Here is a 20418-nt window from a genome sequence, read left to right as displayed (position 1 = left end):
CTCGGCAGGACCATAGGCCGACTCGGTTTCGTGAGCCGTATTCGCCTTGGTACCCCCTGTGCAGTCACGGGTGTTGTTCACATGTGTAAAGCTGGGTAATATCCCCGTCTTGTTTACTCCCCATTAAAGCCTTAATTTGGTCCAGGGTCTTATTTTGTATCGTGACCTCCTTTTGCAGTCGGATGAGGAGCTACACACCAACTTAGAGTGACGGGGTGCCCACTTCGTCCAGCACATGCATAGGGAACACAAAGACAACAGGGTTGCTACCAGTGCCTTCATCTTGGCTTTGAGGGTGACTCGTTGCCTGAAAAGGTCAAGGTGACGGTTTACCATTGTGACATGAAACCATACGTCCCTCCCCGTAAGCGGTGCTTCAAGTGTTGGAAGTTTGGTCACATGTCATCTTGTTGTACTTCCAGCGCCACATGCAGGGATTGTGGTCGTCCTATGCACCCGGGCGCTCCGTGAGTGCCTCCTCTCACTTGGGTCAACTGTGGGAAGCAGCACTCCCTCTGCTTGCTTGACTGCCCTGTTCTCCATAAGGAGCAACGAATCGTGGAAATATAAACCCTGGACAGGCTCGCCTATCAGGATGCGAAGTGGAAATACAAACAGCTTCATCCTGTGCAGATGACTACATCGTATGCTGAGACTGTGACTTCATTGCCCCCTGTGGCGACAGCTGTCCCTGCGGTTGTTGTTAAGCCTCCAGTGGGCCCTTGGGGCCACCCTGGCTCGTCCCCCCGTGTCTGTGATGGGGGCCGCTGTTCTTTCTGGTACTCCCAAGGCACCTCCTTTGGGAGACCAACCCCCGAAACTGACGGGGATGTCGGACCCCCCCCCCTCCCCACCCCACCCGCCCCCGCCCCTCCCGCCGGAGGTACAGCAGCCTCCTCCGGCTTCTCTCGTGCAGAAAGAGTCCCTTGGAAGTCTATCTTCTACGGTCTCCTCCAGCGCGACAGCTGACATCAGTCAGTGGCTCAGGGAGCCACGAGCGGCGGATCGAAGAGCTTCCCGCTCTTCGTCTGTCCCTGATGCTCCTTTTGAGTCTCCCTCCCAGGTTGCTCCTAAGGAGGAGCAGGAGGAGGCAAAGAAGAAGAAGAAGAAGAAGAAGAAGAAAAGAAGAAGAATTGACTGGGTAAGACGGACGAGATTCAGGTTGCCTCTGTGCCCCCTATTCTTCCCAGCTTCGAGTCTGAGGAGGATCTGCAGATTTTTGGCATCTCTCGATGACCTCAATCTTGTCCCTACCTCAGACACGCTGATTCTCGATTCAGGCTCTCTTTCTCGGTGGCTGTCGATGACCCAGCAGTGTAATCTGACCCCTCGATCCCTTCACGCCTTTTCCGGCTGCAGAGTGTCATCCTCCTGCGGAATTGCAGTGGTTTTTTCCACCACATTGCTGAGCTCCAACAACTTCTCATCCTCCACCCTTTCTTCTGCATTGCTCTCCAGGAAACTTGGTTTCTGGCGTTGCGGACCCCCGTCCCCCATGGCTATCGCGGTTATTATACGAATCGGGAAGCTTATGAAAGGGTATCTGGTGGAGTCTGCATTTACATTCTTCACTCTGTTTACAGTGAGCGTGTCCCTCTTCAAACACCTTTAGAGGCTGTCGCTTGTAGGGTGTGGACGCCGCAGGCTGTTACTGTGTGCAGCCTTTATCTTCCACCGGATGTTGATGTCCCGCAGCATGTATTGGCTGCGCTGGTGGCCCAACTGCTGCCGCCTTTTCTGTTACTGGGCGACTTCAATGCCCATAACCATTTTTGGGGTGGATTGGTCGCAACGGGCCGAGGCACTGTCGTTGAGCATATGTTGGCGCAGCTCGACCTTTCTCTCTTAAATGATGGTGCCTCGACACATTTAAGTGTGGTGTATGGCACGTACTCAGCCATCAACTTTCCGGTCTGCAGCCCTGGCCTTCTACCATCTGTCCATTGGAGTGTGCACGACGACTTGTGCGGTAGTGACCACTTTCCGATTTTTTTGTCATTGCTGCAGCATCACTCTTTTGGGCGCCTTGCCAGGTGGGCTTTGAATAAGGCTGACTGGGACTCATTTGCCTCCATTGCCAATATTGCACCTCTATCTCATGATGCCATTGATGTGGTGGTTCACACGATAACCACTGGCATCATTTCTGTGGCGAAATCTGCAATCCCCTGCTCTTCCGGGTCCCCTCGGCAGAGGACTGTGCCTCAGTGGTCACCAGAGATTGCTGAGGCAATTCGAGATTGCAGGTGGGCCCTCTAGTGTCATAAGAGGCACCCATCCCTGGACCACCTTATTGCCTTTAAGCGGCTCCGTCCCGAGCCCGTCGCCTTATTCGCCAACTGAAGCAGGAGTGCTGGGAAACGTATGTCTCCACTATTGGCATCCGTACCTCTCCATCGCAGGTTTGGACCAAGATTAGGCAATTGTATGGCTATCAAGCCCCCATCAGTGTCCCTGGGCTTTTCCGGAATGGAGCCGTTTGTACTGACTCAGACACGATTGCCGAACTCTTCGCAGAGCATTACGCTCAGAGTTCCACTTCTCCAAATTACCTGCTGGCCTTCTGCTCCCTATAAGAGCAGTTGGAACGTTGGAGCCTTTCCTTCCATACCCCAAATTGTATAATGCTCCATTCATTGAGCAGGAATTCCAAAGTGCCTTAGCCGCTTGCCCGGATATGGCTCCCAGCCCGGATTGCATCCACTATCAGATGCTCAAACACCTCTCGTTGGACTGCCAGGAACACCTCCTAGATCTTTTCAATCATATCTGGGTTGAGGGTGAGGTCCCCTCTCAGTGATGGGAAAGCATTAGCATACCAATGTTGAAGCCTGGCAAAAACCCACTGGAGGTGGACAGCTACCACCCCATTAGCCTGACCAGTGTTCTGTGCAAGTTGCTCGAATGCATGGTGAGCCGGAGGTTGAGTTGGCTTCTTGAGTCTCGGGGCATTCTGGCTCTGTCTCAGGGTGGGTTCCATAAGGGCCGATCTGCCACCGATAATCTGGTCTGCCTGGAGTCTGCCATCCGTATGGCACTTGCCCGCCGTCAGCATCTGGTTGCCGTCTTTTTTGAAATGCGTAAGGCATATGATACAACAATGCGACATCACATCCTCACCACGCTTCATGGGTGGGGTCTTAGGGGCCCGCTCCCGATTTTTATTCAAAATTTTCAGTCGCTTTGTTCCTTCTGGGTGCAAGTTGGTCCCTCCCATAGTTCCTCCTGACTTCAAGAGAATAGGGTCCCTCAAGGCTCTGTCTTGAGTGTCTGCCTCTTTTTAGTTGCTATCAATGGACTAGCTGCTGCTGTGGGAATGTTCGTATCGACTTATTTGTATGCTGATGACTTTTGCCTATACTATAGCTCCACTGGCATTACGGTTGCTGAATGGCAGCTACAGGTCACTATCCGCTGGGCACAGTCTTGGGCCGTCACGCACGGCTTCCAGTTCTCGGCCGCCAAGACTTGCATCATGTATTTCTGCCGGTGCCGCACTGTTCACTCTGAGCCGAGGCTTTATATTGACAGCGAACCTCTTGCGTAGTGGAGACAAATTGGTTTTTGGGCTTGCTTTTTGATACCTGGTTGACTTGATCCCTCATTTTAGGCAGCTTAAACAAACGTGCTGGCCGCTCTTCATTGCTTGAGTCACACCAGCTGGGGTGCCGTTTGGTCTACCCTTCTCCGTCTGTATCATGCATCGATTCAGTCCCGTCTCGATTATTGAAGCCTGGCTTACGGTTTGCCATCACTTCAGCGTTGCGGTTGCTTGACCCCATCCTTCACTGCAGGATCCAACTCACCACTGGAGCTTTCCACACAAGCCCTGTCGACAGCCCACTTCTGCAGGCTGATGTCCCTCTGTTGCAGATCAGGCGCCAACGACTGCTGGCCACTTATTCTGCACATGTTTGTAGCTTGCCCGGTCATCCTAATTACCATCTCCTGTTCCCCAACTCGGTCGTCCATCTTCCAGAACGGTGACCCCGGTCAGGATGTCAAATTGCGGTTTGCGTCCGGTCTCTTCTCTCTGGGCTTGAGTTTTTCCCTCTCCTGCCTCGTTTCCGGGTCCATGTCCCTCTGCCACCGCTTTCTTTCCATCCTTGCTGCGTTTACCAGCTCCGCTCTAGTCTTTACCAACAGTTTGATGGTTGCTGGTCGAGTTGGTTATGCTTTTACTCTTGGGGATCACTCTGAACAACACTTGTTCCTGGATGGCTGCACTGTTTTCACTGCGGAGCTGGTAGCCATCTCTCACGCCCTCGTGTATATCCGCTCCTGCCCAGGTGAGTCCTTCGTCATCTGTAGTGACTCCCTCAGGGGTTTACAAGCTATTGACCAGTATTTTTCTCGCTCTTGTCTGGTGATGACTATCGAGGAGTCCCTCCATACTCTTGCCCGTTGCGGCCGCTCTGTGGTTTTTGTGTGGACCCTGGGTCATGTCGGCATACCGGGTAATGAACGGGTTGACAGGCTGGCCAAACAGGCTGTTGGTGCACTGGCCCTGGAGATCGGCCCTTCGGAGTGTGATCTCCAGTCCTTTTTGCGGCAGAAGGTCCTTGATACTTGGGGTGATGAATGGAGCACCCTGCCTTCACCCAACAAACTTCAGGTCATCAAGGAGACTACTGGTGTGTGGTGCTCCTCCTTGCGGGCCTCTCGCAAGGACTCCGATGTACTCTGCCAGCTACGCACTGGCCACACCTGGCTGACGCACGGTTATTTATTGCACTGTGAGGACCCACCTCTCTGTCACTGTGGTTCAGCGTACAGTGATCCACATCTTGTTGGACTGTCCACTGTTAACTGCGCTCAGGCAGATGTTTGCGCTGCCTGATACACTCCGTGCACTTTTAACGGATGATGCTGCTTAGTTTTGAGTTTTATTTGCACAGGGGGCTTTTATCGCTCAATCTGAGGGTTTGTTTCTTTTGAGTGTTGAGTCTGGCCTTTGGCCTACGGTTTTATATTGGGGTTTTTTAGTATGTCTCTTGGTGGTTGGCTTTACCCTTTTTTTTGTTTCCATGGTCGGCCAATGACTGTACGACTCTGTGCGCTCTTATTTCCTTTTTTATGGTCTTTGTCTGTGTCTTTCTTGTTCTCTTTGTTGCTTGTTTTTCTTCTTTGTGGGTGTTTCAGGGCCGTGGAAAAAAGGGACCAATGGCCTTTGTAGTCTGGTCCCTTCAATCCCCCACAATCCAACCAAACTGTACCAGGGCTATTTTTATAATGAGGTTTTGTTGCCATGACTCAGAGCAAGGAAACATGTTTCCATGGCTGAGAAGTGCATTACTGTAGTACTTTTCTGATGAAAAATAACGTTAAAAGACAAATAATGAAACACATTTTGTTCACTTCATTATTAATACTATACCTGTAGAATATCATAGTTTTGGGTACAGAAAAATTCACTTATTTTCCTTTGTTTCTTTTCTCTAAATATTCTCCTTGTACATATTGTTTTTATCTCCTCTAGCACAATCAATTTCTGTGCTGAAACACTGGGGATTGAAGATGCTAATTGCTGAATGGTTTCCAGCTGACCTATTAGCTCATCAGAGAAGGGGGGATCGCACTTATCGCATCACTGTCATCGTCAGAATCTTCAATAGGTGAATTATTCTTTAACTCCTCAATGGTAGATTTGTCGGTATATGCTTCAAACACCAATGCCTCGTCATCCACTGACAAGTATTCAACTACTGAAGCACCCATGGTTTTACCAGTAACTGCTGAATAAATCTCCAGATAACTTTGAATATCATCCTGTGTTATTTAATCCACCACAACATTCTCACCAACATCTTCACTTTAGCAAATTCTTGCATTTTTCCAGCAGTTCACAATCATATACACTCCTGGAAATGGAAAAAAGAACACATTGACACCGGTGTGTCAGACCCACCATACTTGCTCCGGACACTGCGAGAGGGCTGTACAAGCAATGATCACACGCACGGCACAGCGGACACACCAGGAACCGCGGTGTTGGCCGTCGAATGGCGCTAGCTGCGCAGCATTTGTGCACCGCCGCCGTCAGTGTCAGCCAGTTTGCCGTGGCATACGGAGCTCCATCGCAGTCTTTAACACTGGTAGCATGCCGCGACAGTGTGGACGTGAACCGTATGTGCAGTTGACGGACTTTGAGCGAGGGCGTATAGTGGGCATGCGGGAGGCCGGGTGGACGTACCGCCGAATTGCTCAACACGTTGGGCATGAGGTCTCCACAGTACATCGATGTTGTCGCCTGTGGTCGGCGGAAGGTGCACGTGCCCGTCGACCTGGGACCGGACCGCAGCGACGCACGGATGCACGCCAAGACCGTAGGATCCTACGCAGTGCCGTAGGGGACCGCACCGCCACTTCCCAGCAAATTAGGGACACTGTTGGTCCTGGGGTATCGGCGAGGACCATTCGCAACCGTCTCCATGAAGCTGGGCTACGGTCCCGCACACCGTTAGGCCGTCTTCCGCTCACGCCCCAACATCGTGCAGCCCGCCTCCAGTGGTGTCGCGACAGGCGTGAATGGAGGGATGAATGGAGACGTGTCGTCTTCAGCGATGAGAGTCGCTTCTGCCTTGGTGCCAATGATGGTCATATGCGTGTTTGGCGCTGTGCAGGTGAGCGCCACAATCAGGACTGCATACGACCGAGGCACACAGGGCCAACACCCGGCATCATGGTGTGGGGAGCGATCTCCTACACTGGCCGTACACCACTGGTGATCGTCGAGGGGACACTGAATAGTGCACGGTACATCCAAACCGTTATCGAACCCATCGTTCTACCATTCCTAGACCGGCAAGGGAACTTGCTGTTCCAACAGGACAATGCACGTCCGCATGTATCCCGTGCCACCCAACGTGCTCTAGAAGGTGTAAGTCAACTACCCTGGCCAGCAAGATCTCCGGATCTGTCCCCCATTGAGCATGTTTGGGACTGGATGAAGCGTCGTCTCACGCGGTCTACACGTCCAGCACGAACGCTGGTCCAACTGAGGCGCCAGGTGGAAATGGCATGGCAAGCCGTTCCACAGGACTACATCCAGCATCTCTACGATCGTCTCCATGGGAGAATAGCAGCCTGCATTGCTGCGAAAGGTGGATATACACTGTACTAGTGCCGACATTGTGCATGCTCTGTTGCCTGTGTCTATGTGCCTGTGGTTCTGTCGGTGTGATCATGTGATGTATCTGACCCCAGGAATGTGTCAATAAAGTTTCCCCTTCCTGGGACAATGAATTCACGGTGTTCTTATTTCAATTTCCAGGAGTGTATGTGAAGGCAGTAACTGTTCTCGAAAGAACAGAATACTGTTGATGACCATGCAGCTTTTTCCTGGAATAAATGATGATTAACTGAAACCCTCAGCGGCCGACAGGTGTTGTTGATATACCTCGATGTGGACAGTTGAAAATGTGTGCCCCGACCGGGACTCGAACCCGGGATCTCCTACTTACATGGCAGACGCTCTATCCATCTGAGCCACCGAGGACACAGATGAATAGCACGTGCAAGGGATAAGTTCCTGCAGTCGCGCTATTCATCTGTGTCCTCGGTGGCTCAGAGGGATAGAGCGTCTGCCACGTAAGTAGGAGATCCCGAGTTCGAGTCCCGGTTGGGGCACACATTTTCAACTGTCCACATCGAGGTATATCAACAACACCTGTTGGCCGCTGAGGGTTTCAGTTAATCATCATTTAGTTCACAATCACGTTCGGCTGTACACTGTTCCAGGAACTAGCAGTCATGTCACAAACCTGCTTCACATTGAAACTGTTGGAATTGCTCACCTCATCTTTCAATGTTTGCAATCATGTGTTAAACTAAACATGAGCGGTATTTTCTCTTAAAGTTCTTAATTTTCCCCATATCAAGTGGCTGAAGAATTGAAGTACAGTTCAGGGGGAAGTAGCATGCTGAAGAATCGAAGTACAGTTCGGGGGGAAGTAGCATAGTTCAGTGTTCTTCAAAGCTGGCATGTTGTTATGCACACTACAGTTATCCACCAGCACTGCAATTTTCTTATTCTTCATTGACATCTCTTTATCAAGCGAAAGGAACCACTCACTAAAAAGAGCAGACGTCATCCATGCTTTTCGATTTACCTTGTAATTGACTGCAATAAAAGAAATCGCATTCACATTATGTCTGTAGCAAAACATTACAGCTGAAGCTATACTGTACTGAATTAACTTATAAATTATAGGAAGGTAAAATAAAATGTATGTACCCTGTTACCTGGTAAGCTTCTTACATTTTTGAAGCACCATGGGTTTGCTGATAGTCCGATCACCAGTTGTGTTAATTTGTGTGTCCCTGATGCACTGCTGCAGAGAAGAACTTTAAATTGGTTCCCTCCTTTACACTTTTCTCCTCTAAAGGCCATTGTTTTCTCTGGTATCAGTTGATAAAACAATCCCGTCCCACCTGCATTGTACAAATTTTTAGGACTGTAGTTTTCTAACAGTTTACACATGGTGTTTTTCCTCCAACATTCTGCATCACCTAAAGATGCTGATTTTTCTTCTCCTGAAATCGCTTTAAAAATGATCCCATGCCTGTCCTTAAATCTTTGCAACCATCCTTTACGTGCCTTAAAATTAAAATCACCAAGCGACTAAAGCTTTTTGACATATCAGTGGACCATCAATTGGTACATTCTGTGCATAGATCTCATTAAACCACTGCAGTTTAGCACTGTCCACATCATCAGCAGCAGCCATCTTCATTCTTTTTCTTGAAGGGTTAAATTTGCCACCTACAAAACTTTCTTCAATTTCTTTTCATTTTTTTATGGGTTGTAGATAATGTCGATCATGCAAGTCCATACTTCCTCACCACATCTGCTTGTTTCATTCCATTATCAGTGTCTTTGGAAACCTCCGTTTTTGTCTCCAACCTTATTTATTTTTGAGTTCCAGTCATTGTCCAAATTTTAGCAAAGTCCAAAGTGTTTTCATCAATTAAAAACATTCACAGATTGCAAAAATCATGCAGATAAGCTGCTTGTGAGCCCAACAAAACACTTCTGTTTGCTACTGAATCTCAACAACGGGCAACTAAACACTCGTTCAAACAAAGGAGCTCTTTGACATTTGCCGCTCAGCACAGCCCGCCTGTGGCTGTATGCTATTCTCTTTACCGCTAGGATAAATACAGTTTTGTGTAGCGAAACTTAAGGAAATAAAGCGCTGAAAGTCTAGTAGCTAAATAAACAATACATACCACTACAGTGAGCTTCTTAGAAGTAGGGAACAGTAAATTGCTCAAAGTTTTGTCTTCGTTATAACAGGGTGTTGCTAAATTAAGTTCATCATTGTAATGAGGGTAATTAACATACTACATATAGGAAATCAGCCGGGACCACATAAAATTATTGCTGTACCCGGGTTTATCGTTGTATTGGTAATTGTTATACGGTTTGACTGTAATAACAACAATAATAATAATTGTGGAATTTAGCCACAAAATTTTGTTTTTGAAGTATGCTTCTGTTTTTTGTATATATAGAGAAAATGTATTTTTTTCCCTACAGCCAACCCATCCAAAGCTGCCTTGAAACAAAAAAAGAAACGAGAAGCCAAGAAGGCACGGAAAGAGCAAGACAATTCTCAGGTTGTTACAAATGGAGAATCAGCTCCAGTAACCTCACACACAGTGAAGCTTCCACCTGCAATTGCAGAAGTAGAAATGCCCGACGATCCCGAGAAAAGCAAGAAAATCAAGAAGATAAAGAGTGTAAGTTAATTATTTATTCTTAACGCGCGCATGCGCACACACACTATATATAATAGAGGGAAACATTCCACGTGGGAAAATTATATATAAAAAAAAACAAAGATGCTGTAACTTACCCAAACGAGACAGCACTGGTAGATAGACACAATAAAAAACACTCAACACACACACACACACACAAATTTCAAGCTTTCGCAACCCAAGGTTGCTTCATCAAGAAAGAGGGAAGGAGAGGGAAAGACAATAGGATGTGGGTTTTAAGGGACAGGGTAAGGAGTCATTCCCAATCCCTGGAGCGGAAAGACTTACCTTAGGGGGGGGAAAAAAGGACAGGTATACACTCCTGCGCGCAGGCAGACATATGTAAATGCCCAACATTTACATATGTATGCCTGTGTCTGTATATGTGCGGATGGATGTGTGTGTGTGTGTGTTTCCCCCTAAGGTAAGTCTTTCCGCTCCCAAGATTGGAATGACTCCTTACCCTCTCTCTTAAAACCCACATCCTTTCGTCTTTCCCCCTCCTTCCCTCTTTCCGGATGAAGCAACCTTGGGTTGCGAAACCTTGAAATTTGTGTGTGTGTGTGTGTGTCTATCTACCAGCGCTTTCTTGTTTGGTAAGTTACAGCATCTTTGTTTCATTCAAAGGCTAGTTCAATTTTCTAGGCTGTTTTAGGGTGTCTGTGCATCATCTGCCGGTCAGCTGTATGTGAATGATTGCTCATTTTTGTTTTCATACAGGAATTTCCCATTATCACAGTTAGAGGTTTTTTAACAGTAGTTCTTATGGTGTTTATATGTGGCCATGTAGACAATGTCAAGAGTCCCCACAGGCGGCTCGCCACTCTTTGGCAGGTTCGTGCTTGGCTACCATGGGGCCCCCACCTGTGCAGCACTTTGTACCTTCCGTGCTGTATGTCTGTCCTCTTGCTATTCTTTCTCCCCTCCCTTGGAGAACATGTCTTGGGTATTATTGTCACTGTTCTGCATTCTGTCACTGACGTACAAACAGTCACAACTTTGTTTTTGGATCCCTTTTCCTTTCTTTGTTTCCCGTCTCCTCTCATTGCTCCGTTTCGGTGTTTAAGGACCCTCTTTTGTTCTTCTTCCTCCCTGTGCGCTTCTGAGGGCTGGCCCACACATCTGACGCATAGCAGGTGACTGGGTAACGCGTAATTCCCAGCCCCGGGTCGACAGGTAGGGTTCGCGCGTAGTCCCTGGTACAAGCCAGGCCCAGGGAGGGGTGATTGCCTGAGCTGTAACCTCTCCAAATTGCTGATTGGTACCTCCGTCAGGTGTTCGGGGCGTGTGAACAATCGCATAAGGCAGGTGCACCCCCTTGTGAAGGGGGCCCCCAGTTGGAAGGAGCTCGCCATCGGAGGTGCTGGCAATCATGGTATTTTCAATCATCCTCCCCATCAATGTCTATGAAACATAAACCTAATGAGGCTCCTGATTCAGAGATCATTCCCACTGCACCACAGTTCCTTTTGGTCTCGTGTACTGTAGACGGTCAGGCCTTCGCCACGGTCAATCCGCTTATTATTCAGAGAGGTGTTGATGCAATTGCTGGACCTGTGAAATCCTGTTCTCGTTTACGGGATGGCACTTTGCTTTTGGAGACGGCTTCTGATTCTCAAACACAACAACTGCTTCCTGCCTTGCTTCTCCACGGTTACCCTGTTTGTGTCGAGGCACATAGAACTTTGAATTCTTCCCGTGGTGTAATTTACACCAGGCTGCTTGACGGTCTAACTGAGGCTGAAATAGAATCTTACCTCTCTGATCAGGGTGTTATTGCCATCCATCGTGTAATGAAAAAGGTCGATTCCTCCTTGGTGTCAACCTGCACTATTTTCCTCACCTTTGATAGGGTGGTGCTGCCGTCCAAGATCAAAGCAGGCTATGAAATTACAACATTCAAGCTGTACATTCCAAATCCGATGCACTGCTACCAGTGTCATCGTTTTAACTACACTCGAACATCTTTTCGACACCCAGCCAAATGCGTAACCTGTGGCAGGGATGCACACGAGGGTGAATGTCCGCCGCCTCCTCCCTACTGTATCAACTGTGATGGCGGCCATGCCATCTCCTCTTGGGATTGTCCCATGTATCTAGATGAGTGGTCTGTTCAAGAGATTCGGGTAAAGGAAAAAGTGCCTTACCCAGTAGCTCGCATGTCTCTGACTAGTCACAAACCCTGTGTTCTCCATTCTGGCACCTGTAGTTCTGTTCTTGAGAAATCGCCCAGTATCAAGGTAGCATCGCCGTCCCGCTGTGTAACAAACTGTCAAACTCTCGCCTCAAGGGGCAAAGCCACTCACTACACAACCAGCTGGCAGGAAAGGACGGAAGGAGTACTCCCGTGAAGACTTCCTCCATCCCTCCAGCCAAACAACACCCAAGTCTTTCTCTAACCAGAAGGGCTGGGAGAAGTCCGCTAAAGACAAATGGTCTTCTCCTTTGCCAACTCGAAGATTCTGCTCGAAGGTGTCACAACGTGGTCCCTTAGCCCAGCCAGCCTCTGTCTCGCCGGTGCGCACCACCAACCATTTTTCAGCGTTGGACTCCACAGACCGACTGCACAAGCACTCCGATGCTTCTGTGGACCCCACGGAGCAGGATCCTCCTGCTTATGTGCCCTGTAGTAGCGACTCTCCACCGGCTGTCACGTGGTGGCCGTCGAGTTGACACACCTGCATCTCTTCCTCCTCATGACTGTCCTCCAATGGAACGTTCGTGGCCTTCAGTCCCACGAAGAGGATTCACAGCTGCTTTTAGCATTGCAGCATTCCCATTTACTCTGCCTTCAGGAAACTAAATTGTGGCCTCACGACTGCTTTGAGCTTTCACATTACTTACCGATTCGTTTTGACCGTCCCCCTGAGGTCAGCATTCTCTCATGAGGGCATCATGCTGCTCATACGGGACGACATTCATAGTCAACCCATCTTCCTGACTACCAGTCTTCAAGCTGTTGCAGTTCTCAATTTCCCTTCCCCACCTGACTTTTTCCCTCTGTACCATATATGTCCCTCCATCATTCGCTGTCACCAGGGCCGACTTCTTTCAACTTATTGGGCAGCTACCTTCCCCATTTCTGCTACTCGGTGACTTCAATGTGCATCATCCCCTTTGGGGTTCTCCCAGGACCTGCCAGAGAGGTGCCCTCTTGGCTGGCTTTCTTAACCAACTTACCGAGCGAGGTGGCGCAGTGGTTAGCACACTGGACTCGCATTCTGGAGGACGACGGTTCAATCCCGTCTCCAGCCATCCTGATTTAGGTTTTCCGTGATTTCCCTAAATCGTTTCAGGCAAATGCCGGGAGGGTTCCTTTGAAAGGGCATGGCCGATTTCCTTCCCAATCCTTCCCTAACCCGAGCTTGTGCTCCGTCTCTAATGACCCCATTGTCGACGGGACGTTAAACACTACCCACCACCACCACCACCACCACCTCTTAACCAACTTAACCTCTTCTGCCTTAACTCTGGAGCACCCACTTTCCTTTTGGACTCCTCACACACCTGTTCCCGTTTGGACCTATCCTTTTTCACTGCCCAGCTTGCCCATCGTCTTGAGAGATTCATTCTTCCTGTCGCCTACTTGAGTGAACATTTCCTGTGTGCGCTCCGTCTGCTGACTCCTACCCCATCCGCATGCACCCAAATGACAGCTTACTAAGGCTGACTGGCAGCTTTACTCCTCCCTGGCGACCTTCAAAGAACAAGATTTCCCCAGTTGTGATGATCATGTGGATTATCTCACCAATGTTATCCTTACTGCTGCAGAATGTTCCATTCCTCGCACTTCCTCTTTACCACATCATGTCCCAGTCCCTCGGTGGACTGAGGTATGTCGCGATGCAATTCACGCACAGAGACGTGTTCTCCGCGTTTTTAATCACCACCCTATGCTGGAAAACTGCATTCATTATAAACAGATGATTGCAAAGTGTCGTCACGTTCTTCGGGATAGCAAAAGAGCTAGCTGGATTTCGTTCACTAGTTCTTTTAACAGTTCCACACCTTCCTCTGTCATGTGGGCCAACCTCCAACAGCTCTCTGGAACCAAGCTCCGTTCCCCAATTTCTGTCCTGATGGTAGCTGACGATGTCATCATGGACCCTATTGCTATCTCCAACACCTTGGGCCGCCATTTTGTAGAAGTTTCGAGCTCTTCCCACTATCACCCTGCCTTCATCCATTAGAAACGAGTGGAGGAGACTTGGGCGATACCCTTCCCTTCTCAGAATCATGAGTGCTACAATGCCACCATTACTATGAGGGAGCTGTATCATGCTCTCAGTTCATCCCAATCCTCCACCCTAAGGGCAGACACCATCCACATTCAGATGTTGCAGCACATCTCTTTTGTGGGCAAGCACTTTCTGCTTAACACATACAACCGCATCTGGGCTGAGGGCACATTTCCTGGACGCTGGCGTGAAGCCACAGTAATACTCATACCTAAGCCTGGTAAGGACAAAAATCTTCCTTCTAACTACCGCCCCATCTCTCTTACCAGCTGTGTTTGCAAAGTGATGGAACGTACGATTCATGCCTGGCTGGTGTGGTGGCTCGAGGCTTGCCATTTACTAATGAATGCACAATGTGGGTTTAGAGTGCGGCGTCCTGCAGTTGGTCATCTTGTTACTTTGTCCACCCATGTCATGAATGGTTTTCTGCGAAAATCCCAGCCTGGCCATGTTTTTCAATTTGGAGAAGGCCTACGACATCTTCTGGAGAATTGGTATCTTCTGTACTCTTTACACGTGGGGCTTCTGTGGGCGCCTGCCCTGTTTTCTTTGGGCATTTTTGCAAGACAGAGTTTTCAAGGTGCGTGTGGGTTCTGCCTTGTCAGACACCTTTAGCCAGGAAAATGATGTTCCTCAGGGTTCTGTCCCGAGCGTTGTCCTCTTTGCTGTCACCTATAATTGTGCGTCTCCCACTGGGCGTCTCCAGTTCCCTTTTTGTTGATGATTTTGCCATCTATTGCAGTTCCCCACGGACCTTTCTCACTGAGCAGCACCTTCAGCACTGTCTTGGTCGTCTTCACTCCTGGAGCATTGACATGGCTTTCGCTGTCAAAACCGTCTGTATGAATTTGTGGCAGCGCAAATGGTTTCTCCCACCATGTCTCCATCTTTGCGCTGTTGCCCTTCCGTTCATTGAGACTACAAAATTCCTGTGGCTCCTGCTCGATAGGAAACTTTCTTGGTCCTCCCTTGTATCTTACTTGGCAGCCCACTGTATACAGTCCCTCAATGTCCTATGTGTCCTCAATGGTACTTCCTGGGGTCCCGATCAAACCACTGTCCTCCGTTTGTACCGCTCCCTTGTCCGTTCAAAACTCGACCATGGGTGCTTTGTTTATCCATCTGCACGCCCATCCCTTTTACGCCGCCTCGACAGTATCTGGCATCATGGCTTCCTTTTGGCCATGGGCACCTTAGTACACCAGCCCGGTTGAGAGTCTGTATGCTGAAGCTGCTGAACTAAGACTGTCCTACTGCCGTGACTTTTTCCTCAGCAGGTGCGCATGCCGTTTGTCTGCCATGTGTGGGCACCCCTCCTCTTTTGATGATTCCTTTGATGGTCAGTATGGGGCTCATCCATCTTCTCTGTTACCTCCTGGAGTCAGCTTTCGCCACTTGCTACAGTGGCGTAACTTTATACTACCTGTAACTTTCCCAGTGGGAGTGAACCCTTCACCACCTTGGCTTCGTGAAGCAGCCCATGTTAACCTTGGCCTTCATTCCCTTCCTAAGGACACTACTCCAGCCTCAGTCTATCACCTTTAGTTTCACAACCTTCACATGGAACTTCATGATAGTACCTTTGTATACACTGGTGGCTCTGGAACTGACCATGGGATCAGGTGTGCCTTCGTCATTGGCACCCATGTCTTTCAATATTGGCTTCCAGCACATTCCTCAGTATTTACAGCTGAGCTTTTCGCCTTGTATCAGGCCACGAAGTACATCCAGTGACATAGCCTTCCCAATTGCATCCTCTGCTCAGGCTTACTCAGTGCTCTCCAACGTCTCTGTGTGTTGCTCACTGCTCATCCCTTAGTGCAGCGGGTCCAGGGAAACTTTCACTTGCTCACTTTTGGTGGAACCAATTTCATGTTTCTGTTGGGGCCCTGGTCATGCCGGTCTGCCAGGAAACGAGGCTGCTGACGCTGCTACCAAGGCTGCAGTTCTTGTACCTCAGCCCGCAAGTGCCTATATTCCCTCCGATGATCTCAGCATTGCCGTCTGTCAGGAGGTGGTGTCCCTTTGGCATCGCCAATGGTCCTCCCTTCACAGGAATAAGCAATGGCTTATTAAGCCTCTCCTGGCCCCTTGGACGACCTCTCGGCTCTCCCACAAGGAGGAGATTATTTTAACTCGGCTGCGTATTGGGCACAGCCTTTTTAGCCATCGTCATTTTCTCAGTGGCACTACCCTGCCGCTTTGTAAACATTGCGGCCAAATTTTAACTGTCTGCCACTTCCTGTTGGAATGACCTTTTTTTAACAATTTACGTTCCAGCTTGGGTTAACCGTCTGATTTATTAACCATTTTAGCGAATGACGCGCGAGCTGTTGACCGCGTTTTACTTTTTATCCGCCGAAGCAATGTGGCGAAGGCCATGTAATTTTTAGTTTTGGACCTCCATTTTCGTGTGGTATTTTTTTTAGCCGTTTTTCCACGTCCCTGTTTTTAGCTGTCTCCTACTCTTTCCATTGGGTCTGACGTATAGTCGTTTCCCTCCTCTGTGTTCATGTTGTATAGCTTTGACTTGGGTGCGTATGACTCCAGTTGTTTTTTTGCACCCTAAAAACAAAGCAAAGCAAAACATTGTCAAGAGTATTTTATACATTTCTCTTGTATTCCTTAAATAAATGTAATCATAATATCAGTTGATTTCACTCTGTTTTTACAAATAACAAATCATCAGAATAGTGACAGAAAATCTTGAAAAGAGCATCTGTTTCATAAAGAGTGAGGTATGCAGCTGTGTCTGTACTACCTTGAAATAGCTTATCGAGCAATCATTTACTTACCTTTACATTTAGTGATGAGAGTTTTGACAAAGAGCTATCTTATCCCTAAGTTTCATTAGCCTCCTCTTTCTCAGGAAATTCCCTTCTTTCCTGTGGCCTGTTTAAAATTTGGTCTCCAGCAGTGTAGTGAAATTAGATCAAAGGCACATCATCAGAGATTGATGGTTCAATTTAGTGCTTGAAAATGTTTGCCGTTATCATTGCACAAAGAAATTATTGACTTTCAAATTGAAAATGTAATAAAGCAGAAATTATTAGCATATAAGTTAAACAACAATCATAAATCGTCAATACAATATCAATGAACATTGGTAGGTTATGCTATGAGAAATGCTAAGTAATTAATGCAACACCTTTTTATGAAAACAGGTTGATTTTATTCAGTATTCCCATACACCATGTTATTCCCCATTCTTTTGGCAACAAAACCATATTTTTCAACATAATCCGCATTAAATGTGACAGCCTTATCCACCTTACTGGGAGGGCCTTTATGCCGACATAGTACCATTGTACTGGTATCTGGCATTAAGGGGTTAAAGAAAAGGCCAAAACTGACACATGTCTATCCACACTCCTAATCTCCTGACACACAGTACGATACATATTGTGCATTGCAAGTCCTGTAGTCTTCAAATGAACATTGTAAGGTTCTGATTGGCTGCATCAGATTTGGATTTAGCAGCATTCTTCCTATATTCAGTTGCCTTCTACTAAAATGGCAGTACATAATTCAATCCATCCAATTTTACAGGATCAAATCATTCTTTTTTCTGAGTCATTGGAATATGGAAGATGTCTTTATTATATAGTGGACAAAACGTTTAAATACAATTTTGGACACAGATTGTTCCTTTGGTGATTCTTTTTATTTATTTTTGCAAAATAATTTGTATAAAGATGAGCATCTGTGAAACATATCTAATTTGTACACTGCAAAACACAGTGAAGTGCACAAAAGAGAATACTTCCCAAGGTACCAATTATTTGGGCTTTCTCTGATTCCATGCACATATTGAAGGCAAGAAGACTGACTGCTTAAATATCTCTGTGCGCTCTGTAATTATTCTAATTTTGTCCCCTTGAACCCTATGGGTTGTAGTATAATCCTAGATTCCTCAATTAAAATTTATTCTTGAAACTTTATAACTACATATTTATGGAAAGTTCACATCTATCTTAAAGCATCTGCCAATTTAGCATCTCCACTACTTTCTGTCCCATGGGTTAAGCAAGCCTGTGACTGTTACATGCAACACTTCTTCCGTATTTGTTCAATGCCTCTTGCTATCCGTATTGGTATGGGCCTCACACACGTGACCAAAATTGTAGGTTGCATGAATGATTTGTAAGACCTGCATTGTAGAATGATTGCATTTTTCCAGTTTCCTGCCACTGAACCTGTTTTACATATGTCTTAACCTAAGTGATTGTTCCATTACGTATCCATACAAGTTGTTGTTGTTGGTGGTGGTGGTGGTGGTGGTGGTGGTGGTCACCACTCCAAAGACTGATCTGATGTGACTTCCACACCAGTCTTATCATGTGCAAGCCTTTTCATGTCCAAATAATTGCAGCAGCCTACATTCATTTGAATCTGTGTACAGTGTTCATTGCTTGGTCTCCCTCTACAATTTTTAATCATCATCCCCCCCCCCCCACACACACACACACACACGCCCTATATATAGGGTGTGTGGTTATAATAGAGGGAAACATTCCACATAGGAAAAATATATCTAAAAACAAAGATGATGTGACTTACCAAATGAAAGTGCTGGCAGGTCGACAGACACACAAACAAACATGTGTGTATGTTTGTGTTTGTTTGTGTGTCGTGGAATGTTTCCCTCTATTAATTTATATATCCCGATCAAAAGCGCTGGCAGGTCGATAGACACACAAACACACACACAAAATTCAAGCTTTCGCAACAAACTGTTGCCTCATCAGGAAAGAGGGAAGGAGAGGGAAAGACGAAAGGATGTGGGTTTTAGGGGAGAGGATAAGGAGTCATTCCAATCCCGGGAGCGGAAAGACTTACCTTAGGGGGAAAAAAGGACGGGTATACAATCGCGCGCGCGCACACGCACACGCACATGCACATGCACACGCACACACACACACACACACACACACACACACACACATATCCATCCACACATATACAGGCACAAGCAGACATATGTAAAGACAAAAAGTCCGGAGATGGGAACTTGCTCTTCAATATATCCTCTCTTCCCGTTATCCACCAGGCCTCAATCTCCGCTAATTTCAAGTTGCCGCCACTCATACCTCACCTGTCATTCAACAACATCTTTGCCTCTGCACTTCTGCCTCGACTGACATCTCTGCCCAAACTCTTTGTCTTTAAATATGTCTGCTTGTGTCTGTATATGTGTGGATGGATATGTGTGTGTGTGCGCGAGTGTATACCCGTCCTTTTTTCCCCCTAAGGTAAGTCTTTCCGCTCCCGAGATTGGAATGACTCCTTACCCTCTCCCTTAAAACCCACATCCTTTCGTCTTTCCCTCTCCTTCCCTCTTTCCTGATGAGGCAACAGTTTGTTGCGAAAGCTTGAATTTTGTGTGTATGTTTGTGTTTGTTTGTGTGTCTATCGACGTGCCAGCGCTTTCGTTTGGTAAGTCACATCATCTTTGTTTTTAGATATATTTTTCCCACGTGGAATGTTTCCCTCTATTAATTTATATCATTAATTTGAACCCAACAATTACGTTTGTTATTGTCACTGTTGTATTTCGAAATCTTTTCTGTCATCTTATTTTCTCTTTTTGTTTGTGCCAGTAGTTTCACTTTGTATTCACCTTCTCCTTTTTACCGTAATCTACTATACAATTTTATCCCGCCTATATAGACTCAATAATACGTCACCCACTTCCAAACCATAACCAAAAATTTTTTTCCACTTTCAACACTACCGCTGCTATAAAATCCACCGTTTCTAGTCCACAAACAGTTCATTTCACCTATTAAACAACCTTTTCGTCTAGTTCTGATAACTTTTGCTTTATTTCCATTTCCGTTCTTCCCACATCACTGATAATTTTTAGCCGCTTCCCACAGATTTTAACGTCATTATTTCTTCGCCAGACAATTGTTAGCCTCATTTTCATAATCTGCCACCACAAAACCACTCTTTTTAATACATTTACACGCCGTTTTTTCGAAATTTTCCCGAATCTCTCCATCCTTTAACGTGTTTTGGCGGCAACACAACCACCTAACCTATGTGCACATCGTTGTCTACCAACCCAAGTTCACCACAGGATCAACATAGCCCAGCTTTAACCAACACTTTTTCGCCTTTTTTCACAACAGATCTCCAGTTACTTTCTCCAGTTATTTTCATTTTCATCTCAACCTCATGTTACACTTTCCACCTAATACCATGTCACCCTCACAACACCCCCACAACGACCCCATTAAGTTTTATTTACATTCCCTCCGCAAACATGCCTTCACCCTAGCCAGATTACGCTCGCATATTTTATTTTCTCAGGCTTGTCTGACATTTGGCATTACCCCCAAAGGCCTCACACTTAAAGTTCCCATCTCTGGCTGCAACCCTTCTTTCCATCAGTCCCTATACCAGTTCCAAA

At 47.1% G+C, this 20418-nt stretch overlaps 1 protein-coding gene across 1 annotated transcript in view; it reads left to right on the top strand.

Moving 5' to 3' along the window:
• The window catches only part of LOC126194707 (eukaryotic translation initiation factor 2A), a 180383-nt gene that overhangs the window by 144819 nt on the left and 15146 nt on the right, over positions 1 to 20418 (top strand). The window contains exon 12 of the mRNA XM_049932946.1: positions 9542 to 9744. Within this exon, the coding sequence (XP_049788903.1) occupies positions 9542 to 9744 (203 nt within the window). The remainder of the gene's footprint in view (positions 1 to 9541; positions 9745 to 20418) is intronic.

Source organism: Schistocerca nitens, chromosome 7 (genome assembly GCF_023898315.1).
Source record: "Schistocerca nitens isolate TAMUIC-IGC-003100 chromosome 7, iqSchNite1.1, whole genome shotgun sequence".
Classification (NCBI taxonomy): Eukaryota; Metazoa; Arthropoda; class Insecta; order Orthoptera; family Acrididae; genus Schistocerca; species Schistocerca nitens.
This window is presented reverse-complemented; position numbering and strand designations above follow the sequence as displayed.